Here is a 9,991-nt window from a genome sequence, read left to right as displayed (position 1 = left end):
ACAAACACTGGTCATGCTTAGGCATATAATCCTCACAGGGTGGAAATGTGGATCAAATTAGCCATAGATCTGATTGAGCAAGATTATGGTAGTGGTGAACACTTGAACAGGATTTCAACTTCTCAAACATTTATATATTTTGGTAATTAGCCTAACAGGGTGGGTAGACATTTTATTTAGCTTTGCACCATTGTTTTCCCACCAAATAAATGGACACTTCCTGAATGTGGCATTGTAGGAAGGGGTTTTCTTAAATGGAGAATTACGACAGACGGGGTGGAAAGGTCAGATATTTTATGGCTTATATTTCTCGGAAGTTGATAACACCCAGGGACATGGCAAAACAAACGTCCACTGAAAGGGAATTTTATGGATTTAAGCTAAAGGATACCGGGCCTTTTGGGATCCACATTTTACACCAAGATTTTCCCTGAGGACAGAAGGCACCATAGGAATGACCCAATTAATCAAGTTGGCTTGTTTTTACAGTAACGTAAACCACAATACTTAGAAGGGTTTATAATTGAGCCCCTTGAATCTTAATTTGAGCCTGAAGGTTGTGTTGGTTCCATTTGCAAACATTTACATCCGTTAGTGTGCATTTCTTTTTTTGTCAAGACCTGATTACAAAGGCCACTTTAAAATGTACAGTCCAACAATGCCAGAGATGTCTCAAGATAAAGGAGTGTGCAATTGGCATGCCGACTGCTGAATGTTAATTTCTAAACCATAAGCTGCCTCAGTTTTAGAATTTGGTATCACGCGTAACACGTTGAGTTTCGCATAGCTTTTCTTTTCCCAGATATAAATGCTTTGATTTATGCCTGAAAAAGAATAGCTCTTTACAATATACCTTACTAAACAACCATCCCATTAACAGAAGACACCAACAGTTGAGTATCATTTACATTTTTTTATTAAATCTGTCGGCGTTTAGACGGTCTCTTGGATGGGGGGCTCATAGCCGTCGGCCCTATCCACCTTAGCCCCAGTGTCATCCCCAGAGGGCTTGGCTGTACTGCTGCCACCACCCTCACCGTGGAGCTCCATCAGTTTGCCCACTGGAAGGACACAAGAATAACATAAGCACAACACCAGAGTACAACTCAACAGGCCGTTAGAGACACATTGGATAAGTCACTTAGGATAATTTAGTATCCTAGGCTGTTTTACACAATCCAAATCTGATTTGACAATTAATTGGCCAAAAGATCAGAATTTGGCTGCCTGTGAATGCAGCCATATCGGCATATGTTAAGATACAATTATGTCGTACGGAACTGCTGCCAGATGATGGGGAGGGTACCTTACAGTGGTCATGATTAAACCAAGCTCAGTCAAAGGTGACCTTCAATAACCTTGGTTGTTTTTTAATGCATGGTAAGTTTTTGACAAAGATCCTGAATAGGCTTTCTTTCACACCATTAATTGTCTAGTATTGTGCCATCTGTCGGAGCCATGATCACTCCAAGTACCCACCATTCTGGGTCCTTGGCGTAGACATAACCCTTTCACTCTCCGCCCCTTATGACACAGGCTCGACACATTGTCGGACTGCAACGCCTCAAGGGGCAGGATAGGTTTGAGGTTCAGGGTGACTTACACTCAAACTTGGGCTTCTTCAGCATCTTAACCTTCCTGACGTAGACGTCGTGGAGGGGGTAGATGGACTGGCAGGCCTTCTCAATGTCCTTGCCAACGGAGTCAGGGATCCTAGAGGACAAAGGGAAAAGTGAATCAGTAAGAGGGAACCTGGCTTGGCTACTGAAAATGACCAGCTGAGAGATCTAGTTAAATTACTGGCTGCCTTCATTGAAAGCCATTCAACTTACTCAAGACATCAAAACTTAACTGTACACAATTAAAAATGCAGGAAAAGTGTTCGACACAGCCAACAATTTTGTTGAAATAAATTTGCTTATTCTAACAGCCAAATAATATGCATGCCCATATATGCACTCCATGTTGCATTTCACATGGACCACATCTTCCCAGAGTGCAGAACATTCTATTGAACCAGCAACAGGATGGCAAACGTCCTTACAGCTTGTTGACGACTTCCTTCAGGTCGTTGGTCTGAACCTCACGGGTCATGATCTCCATCATCTTCTTCCTGATCTGACGGACCTGCTGGTGCTGGGCGTACGACGTCTTCCTGATCTGGTTGGTGCGCTTCTTGGTGAAGCCGACGCAGAACAGACGCAGGAGGTAGCCGTCGGTGGTCTTCACGTCCACATGGGCCTCAATCATGGTCTGGCGGGGAGACAGGATGAAGGTCAATGAATAGTTTTGGGTACATTGGCCCCAACACATTACAAGGAAGAGGTTAATTTATAGTGTTGAGATTACCCATAATGGTACATCACTTTTGAAGGTGGTGCGACAGTATTAGGATACAATGTTGAAATAGTGGTTTACATTCCACGTGTGCTGAGAAAAAACTGAGGGAAAGGCGGCGTCTTTCAGCTTAAAGTTGCAATGACACTTTTTGGGCGACCCGACCAATTTCACACAGAAATGCGAGTTATAACTCTACCATTCTCATTGAAAGGAAGTATAAGAAGCAGTAGATGTTTGTTTTTTCTATGCTTCCTGATCTTAAGTTTTGCATCTTTTACAGACCAGCTTCAAACAGCTAAAAACACAAAATGTTTAGTTATAGAAAATATTACATCGGTTTAACGATTCTCTAAACAATGACTGGTTGTTTTATCAAACTGAAATTAGGCTAATTAAATGGCGGTGTGATTCCTGCTTATTGCACCTTTAATGACAGGATGACCCATTTCCATACATTTTGTACTGTAATTATAAACACATATCAAAAACACAATATCTCCACAAATCCAGCTGTGTGTTACATCCTCCTGTAGGATTCCTCACCTGCCACTTCTTGACCATGGAGCACATCTTGTCACGGGTCAGGTCCATGCCGTGGAAGTTGGTCAGGCAGTTCTTGCCCTGCACGTCTTCTGAGATCAGCTTGAACTTGCGGAAGGCCACCTCATCGTTCTGCAGGTCAGCGAGGCTCACCTCGAACACACGTCCCTTCAGACCATCAGAGGCGATTCCTAGTAGAACAGATTAGTTGATGTGGGATGCAGTGAGGGGAATGGAGGCCAAGGCCGGGAACATCAGATCTCTTTACCAGTAATCAGTGGCAATCATTGGGCCGAAACAATTTGTCATCATGCATTCCCATTGTGTTAAGTACGGTACAAACAAAACCAAGACTAGACCGATAAGTTGAAACCATTTTAAAAAGGGATGACTAAAAAGGGACATTACTGACCAACAAACCCATATTTAAAGGTAGTTTAAGGACAACTTCAGGACTCTATTAGTTGGGACTCCGAGTTGTGCATCGTTCTTGTGTTGATGGAAAATAACCCTACCACCATAGTTGGCTTCGACAAAAAAAACGCTTCCTGTCAACAAAAGCACATGTATAATCTCTAGGAACTCCACTTACCAAGACGTAGTGAAATGTGTACCTCGCTATTAAATAAATGGTAGATTTTGGGGGCAGGAAGTCTTGCGTGAAGTGTGTGGTCTAATGGCAGACCGCTGTCTAACTTGGCAGGAATATGGTGCGGTTCGGACAAAAGTTGGGTACTGATGTTTATTTTGAGAGCGCGGGACATTTCACTTTGTCTGGTAAATTCCTAGAGATTATACATATGCTTTTGTTGACCGGAAACATTTTTGGCGAAGCCTGCTATACTGCGGTAGGGTTATTAGCCGTCGCCACCCACCAGAATGATGCATAACTCGGGAGTCCAACCAATATACAGACTCCCAAAGCTAGTTGAATTAGGCTACCTTACTAGCTACAGTACAAGGTCAGGAGTTCACGTTTTAGTCACCTCACTTGAATCAACCCCTAGTTTCCAAACAGTGCTATAATTCCACAGAACCATGTGGCTCTGTCTGCAGTTATTTTGCTGCATGTTAGTCTTCATACTGGTAGCCATCACCACTGAACCATGTGTTGCTCCATTAATCGGCATCATCAGTTGGAGAAACAAACTTACTGGTTCCCTGAGTCCTGGATACCAAGGTCTTGCCAATGTTGCGGATGTTGAACATAGCGGGTGCCTTGACATCATACCAGTCCTTCTTGGAGAATGGGTCGACACTGGGGATAGCGAAAGTAGTATGGTCAATATCAGTTCTGTTAATCTGTTTTGATGACACAGGCCTATGTAGCTAGCTAAAGAAACTAAGGTTGCAGTCTAGTTAACGTTAGCCCTTTGGTTGGTTTCGCGTAAACTTGTTACTGTCAAATGCTGGCAATGGTATGAACTCAACTTCCAGTACAATCAAACGTGGAAATTCAACAGGCACCTGGCTAATCAATAAAACATGACTGTGATAGCATAACGTTAGCTAGCTGGTTACTAATGTAAGGCCCAGCTAACTAGCTAAATTATCTTACAAATTATAATTTTCTCGCTAAAGACTGAAGGGTTGGCACCACGCACATGTAGCCCTGGCTGGCTTGGCTACAATACTTTAATTCTGTTTGACCACATCATTTCGTAGAAAATACTTCGTCTAGCTAACGTTGTCCACGTTAAGTTCATGGATGACTGTCTGCCATCTTGCTAGCCACCATAGTTACAGGGATGATCTAGTTAGGTAGCTTAGCTTAAGACTGCCTGTAATCTTGCGACATCGGCTGTGTGTGCATTTCGGCACATTTATATAAAATGCTTCACGATATGCAGCCTGTGTTAAGACTTTGACAGTCTCTTACATAACAGTTCAGTGTCGCTTATGCACAAACTCATGAATACTGAATGCGCGGTGAGCCTAGCATATTAGCAACAGTGACCGGTCGGAGTGCATCCAGTTAAAATCAACCTCATCTTTCACATTTTCAAACTGAAAGTCAATAACCTGAACTTAATAGTGTGTATTGCGTGATTTAATGGATGAATTGCGCTACTTACATCTTCTTTTTGGCACCTTTTTTGCCACCTTTGGTCAGCCTCTTATTCTTGCCGACTGCCATGTTGGCTACAGGGAGTGAAAGAGAAGGAAATAGGAATTATCGCGAGTGTTAAAGACAGAGCTGAGATTCCTCACATCTCGCGACTCGCGATATGTTGAGACCAAGACTAGCACGTTGTCGTTCACTACTGGCCTAGCGTGACATCGCAGTCCTTTATTTGATACGTTATAACAACATTTAATAAACTCAGGAAGTGTTTGCTACATTGTAAGATATAGTATTGTTATGCTACAATATTGATATTTCAATCCTGATTCTACTGTATCCACTACAATAGCTGCTGCTTCTGCAAAAGCTAATGCGGATCCAAATAAACAATTAACGTTAAACACACCCACTTTGACATTTAGCTCAGTTCAAACGCTCACATGAATGATTGACATTCAGTCTGACACATATTGTGTTGTGTGTCTGAAATTCTGTAAATAAATACATAATCATATTATATTATATAATTCATATATCAAAATCAAATCAAATGTATTTATATAGCCCTTCGTACATCAGCTGATATCTCAAAGTGCTGTACAGAAACCCAGCCTAAAACCCCAAACAGCAAGCAATGCAGGTGTAGAAGCACGTATGATTTATAATAATATGAATCTCTGTTCCAGAATGAATGAATATGTTTATTTTTTATTTGTTTTATTTCACCTTTATTTAACCAGGTAGGCTACTTGAGAACAAGTTGTCATTTGCAACTGCGACCTGGCCAAGATAAAGCGTAGCAATTCGACACATACAACAACACAGAGTTACACATGGAATAAACAAAACATACAGTCAATAATACAGTAGAACAAAAGAAAACAAAAAGTCTATATCCAGTGAGTGCAAATGAGGTAAGTTAAGGAAATAAATAGGCCATGGTGGCGAAGTAATTACAATATAGCAATTAAACACTGGAATGGTAGATCGGCAGAAGATGAATGTGCAGGTAGAGATACTGGGGTGCAAAGGAGCAAAATAAATAAACAAATAAATATCAGTATGGGGATGAGGTAGGTAGATAGATGGGCTGTTTACGGATAGGCTATGTACAGGTGCAGTGATCTGTAAACTGCTCTGACAGCTGGTGCTTAAAGCTAGTGAGGGAGATGTGAGTCTCCAGCTTCAGAGATTTTTGCAATTCGTTCCAGTCATGGGCAGCAGAGAACTGGAAGGAAAGACGACCAAAGAAGGAATTGGCTTTGGGGGTGACCAGTGAGATATACCTGCTGGAGCAAGTGCTACGAGTGGGTGCTGCTATGGTGACCAGTGAGCTGAGATAAGGCGGGGCTTTACCTAGCAGAGACTTGTAGATAACCTGTAGCCAGTGGGTTTGGCGACGAGTATGAAGCGAGGGCCAACCAACGAGAGCGTACAGGTTGCAATGGTGGGTAGTGTATGGGACTTTGGTGACAAAACGGATGACATTGTGATAGACTGCATCCAGTTTGTTGAGTAGAGTGTTGGAGGTTATTTTATAGATGACATCACCGAAGTCGAGGATCGGTAGGATGGTCAGTTTTACGAGGGCACGTTTGGCAGCATGAGGGAAGGATGCTTTGTTGCGATATAGGAAGCCGATTCTAGATTTAATTTTGGATTGGAGATGCTTAATGTGAGTCTGGAAGGAGAGTTTACAGTCTAACCAGACACCCAGGTATTTGTAGTTGTCCACGTATTCTAAAACAGAGCCGTCCAGAGTAGTGATGTTGGACAGGTGGGCAGGTGCGGGCAGTGATCGGTTGAATAGCATGCATTTAGTTTTACTTGCGTTTAAGAGCAGTTGGAAGCCACGGAAGGAGAGTTGTATGGCATTGAAGCTCGTCTGGAGGTTAGTTAACACAGTGTCATGCATAAACATTGACTTTCACGACTGGCAGCCAATGATAGTGTACCCATGAGTTTAACACTCAAATTGCCAGGGTAAGAGGTTCCAAATCCCTTTTATGCATTATATGTCTATGGCCACAATGCAACAAGGTGTATATTTGGCGTGCATGCTGGTCAAATTGCGGCCTCCCCGACTGTAGGTAACTGCCAAAATAAAGGAAACACTTAAGTGAGGGATACAAAGTGAATGTTATGGTGTGTGGGGTGCAATTTCCTGGCATGGTTTATGTCCACTTGTACAATCTATGCCAAGGCGCATTGAAGTTGTTCTGGCAGCTTGTGGTGACCCAATACACTTTATGCTGGTGTTTCCTTTATGCTGGTGTATGCACTTCTGATACAATTTAACTGATATATTCACTGATATTTTTTTTAAACTATTGATCCTCTGTGGCTATATTATGCTCGTCACGGTCGTCATAAACAGGAGACCAAGGCGCAGCGTGGTAAGCGTACATTCTACTTTTATTAACCGAATGCAACACTGAACAAAACTAACCTTAACGCCATTATGGCTAGTGCAGACAGGTAACTAAACATAGAATAAGAACCCACAAACTACCCAAGGAATATGGCTACCTAAATATGGTCCCCAATCAGAGACAACGATAAACAGCTGCCTTTAATTGAGAACCAATCTAGGCAACCATAGACATATAAACACCTAGACTACAAAACTCCTAGACATACAAAAACCTCTAGACAATAAAAAAACTAAACAAACCACCTTTGTCACACCCTGACCTAACCAAAATAATAAAGAAAACAAAGATAACTAAGGTCAGGGCGTGACAGCTCTCTGGGGTATTTTGAACATTGAGAGCAGGCTCCTGTGGTTGGATAAAAAAAAACGTAATTGTGTTTTTTTGGCTCTTCGGCCCAGCCCCTGACTCACGCAATCGACCAGTCACATTTATTTATTATGCAGTTTTTTATTAATCGGTTACCCAATCAAGGCAGGGACCCCCAGTTACCCACGTGGGCACCATACCTCCTCTCCTCCCCCCTCTGATGATTAGTAGAGCAGCAGCAGCAGGTTGTCTACACTCATTGAGAGTGGGCTCCTGAATCCTCCTGTGGTTGCAGTCAAAAAATTATAATATATACTGTATATATGCTTCTTGGGCCCCCCACTGGTCTGGGCCCAGGGGCTTCAGCCCCGGGAAACCCCTGTATTAAACCGGCCCTGTCCATGTCATTTCAACAAAATGACATTGAACTAAAGTGGAATAGACCTTGAATTGACATCTGTGCCCAGTGGGTAGTCTCTGGAGAGACATGTGAAATTCCCCCTTGTCATCATAATGCAACAGCCTTCACTCAGCTTAGTTTTCTGATCGAATCTGCCACATGGGGGGGGGGTTCAAAGTAAATCCAAGCTTCACGCAGAATACATTTCTTAAAGAGAACAGTCAAGAGGATGTGTTTTCGAACTGTATGGTTTTAGAAGCCTTTATTTGTTCAGGGTATTTAAAAATGTTTTATTTCCCTCAGGTATTGATTTGGAAGGATATAATGAATGTTCATCCAATCAAAAGATGACAGCACTTTGGCACAAAGCTGTGTGAGTAGCTGAATTCATTAATGTGTTGTGGAACACAAAAGACAAAACAAGAAAATAAAATGTTGTAAATGAAATGTGTATTTAATTTACATCATCAAGGTTGCAGTTCAACAGCCAACTATGAAATACAAGTTACTATATCAACACTCTCTCTTACTTTCATTTTGTAGGTTACCTCAGGTAAGTCAGTGCAAAAGTGTCTTGACTTGAACCCACTCAACGTAGCCTGCATGTAAATTAAAGCATTGCACTGTAGTAAGCACTTGTATTTCAGGTCACTGCTACTGAGACCAACCTTGACTTTGTCTACGTCCCAAATGGAACCCTATTTCCTTTACAGTGCACTTCTTTTGATCAGAGCCCCCTATTCCCCATAGAGCTCTGGGTGCCATTTGGGACGCATCATCTGTCTGATGCTGGAACTCAACTGACTGCCTTGTGTCCCAGTGTCCCCAGGGAGAGGGACTGCTTGTGAGGTCAAAATAATTGTGGCGCTGCCTGACTCCTTGGCAACAGCACTAGAACTGCGTCCTAAAAGGGCACATTATTCCCCACACAGTGCACTCCTTTTGACGAGAGCCTTATGGGTCCCGGTCAAAAGTAGTGCACTATATAGGGAATACTGTGCCATTTAGGATGCAGCCTAGGACTGGGAGCCATCCCACATTCCACTGAGCAACTGAAGTCATCCTGTATCAGAGCCTCCTAGGAGATGAGAGGAGACACACATCTTTATGATGCAATAACGATCTTTGTTCAAATACGTTGTATTTGATCTTTGACTATATTTCAATCATACATAGGCTATTCAATATACATAGGCTAAATGAAATAGAAACCTATCTGACAATGTATCTATTTGGTCTCATAAACGCCTTAAACAAGTTTCAAGTTTTAATGTCACATGCACAAGTACAGTGCAATGCCTTTCTTGCAACATGGGTCAGTGACTGGAAGAGGCAGGAGAAGCATCGCTGTCACATCGTTTTAATGTCTAGTTTCTATCACCTCCGGTTGCATTACAGCTGTCAATGTTCCACTGCATGGACTGTAGAGAGAAGCATCACAATTTACATATCTCATGTGAATATGACTTATATTTATTTTTACAGCAGGACATTATTTTGTCTACTCTTATTTTTTTTAGCAATAATATAAACATGTTACAAATGTTTCCCCTTCTACACAACTGTAACCATGGTTGCATAATGTGGGTAGATAATGCCTAAAGTCTGCCTATTGGAGAAAATAAACATTACATTGACAACCATTATTACAGCCTAATCCTTAAAGTTTTTATATGCAATTTGTTTAATGCAAAATCTCTGGTATGTCTTTGAGTGCACAGCAGTACATGACTCCTGACTCGAGCAAGTATCTTCGTCTTGCCTTCAGACGTCCAACCGGCTGCAATATGAGGCGAAATTGTACATTAGACTCTATTCCTTTGGAACCCAATGTTTGTGAAGCCCTGCTCGTTTCCTGCATTATAAGCCTCCCCTCTGTCCCTAACATGAACAAGTCCACAGCGC

At 42.1% G+C, this 9,991-nt stretch overlaps 1 protein-coding gene and 2 non-coding genes across 3 annotated transcripts; all 3 read right to left on the bottom strand.

The window, feature by feature from the left end:
- Window positions 1–898: 898 nt before the first annotated feature.
- On the bottom strand, window positions 899–5,042 carry LOC139374714 (small ribosomal subunit protein eS1). The gene is made up of 6 exons (XM_071115822.1): window positions 4,956–5,042; window positions 4,035–4,138; window positions 2,884–3,071; window positions 2,045–2,253; window positions 1,604–1,713; window positions 899–1,061 (listed from the first exon to the last, which is right to left on the bottom strand). Exons 1-6 carry the CDS (start codon window positions 5,015–5,017, stop codon window positions 934–936), a joined length of 801 nt encoding a protein of 266 aa, XP_070971923.1. The 5' UTR covers window positions 5,018–5,042; the 3' UTR covers window positions 899–933.
- On the bottom strand, window positions 1,447–1,576 carry LOC139375570 (small nucleolar RNA SNORA17). The gene has a single exon (XR_011627822.1). It is a non-coding gene; the product is annotated as a small nucleolar RNA SNORA17 (small nucleolar RNA).
- On the bottom strand, window positions 3,131–3,197 carry LOC139375561 (small nucleolar RNA SNORD73). The gene has a single exon (XR_011627814.1). It is a non-coding gene; the product is annotated as a small nucleolar RNA SNORD73 (small nucleolar RNA).
- Window positions 5,043–9,991: the final 4,949 nt, after the last annotated feature.

The sequence above is a fragment of the Oncorhynchus clarkii genome, chromosome 19 (genome assembly GCF_045791955.1).
Source record: "Oncorhynchus clarkii lewisi isolate Uvic-CL-2024 chromosome 19, UVic_Ocla_1.0, whole genome shotgun sequence".
NCBI lineage: Eukaryota > Metazoa > Chordata > Actinopteri > Salmoniformes > Salmonidae > Oncorhynchus > Oncorhynchus clarkii.
This window is presented reverse-complemented; position numbering and strand designations above follow the sequence as displayed.

Coding starts and splice junctions, on each gene's coding strand:
- LOC139374714 (XM_071115822.1), bottom strand. CDS start 5,017: ATGGCAGTCGGCAAGAATAAGAGGCTGACCAAAGGTGGCAAAAAAGGT. Junction 3,072..4,034: donor ATCCAGGACTCAGGGAACCA/GTAAGTTTGTTT, acceptor CTGTTCTACTAG/GAATCGCCTCTGATGGTCTG. Junction 1,714..2,044: donor AAGGAAGTCGTCAACAAGCT/GTAAGGACGTTT, acceptor TTTGTCCTCTAG/GATCCCTGACTCCGTTGGCA.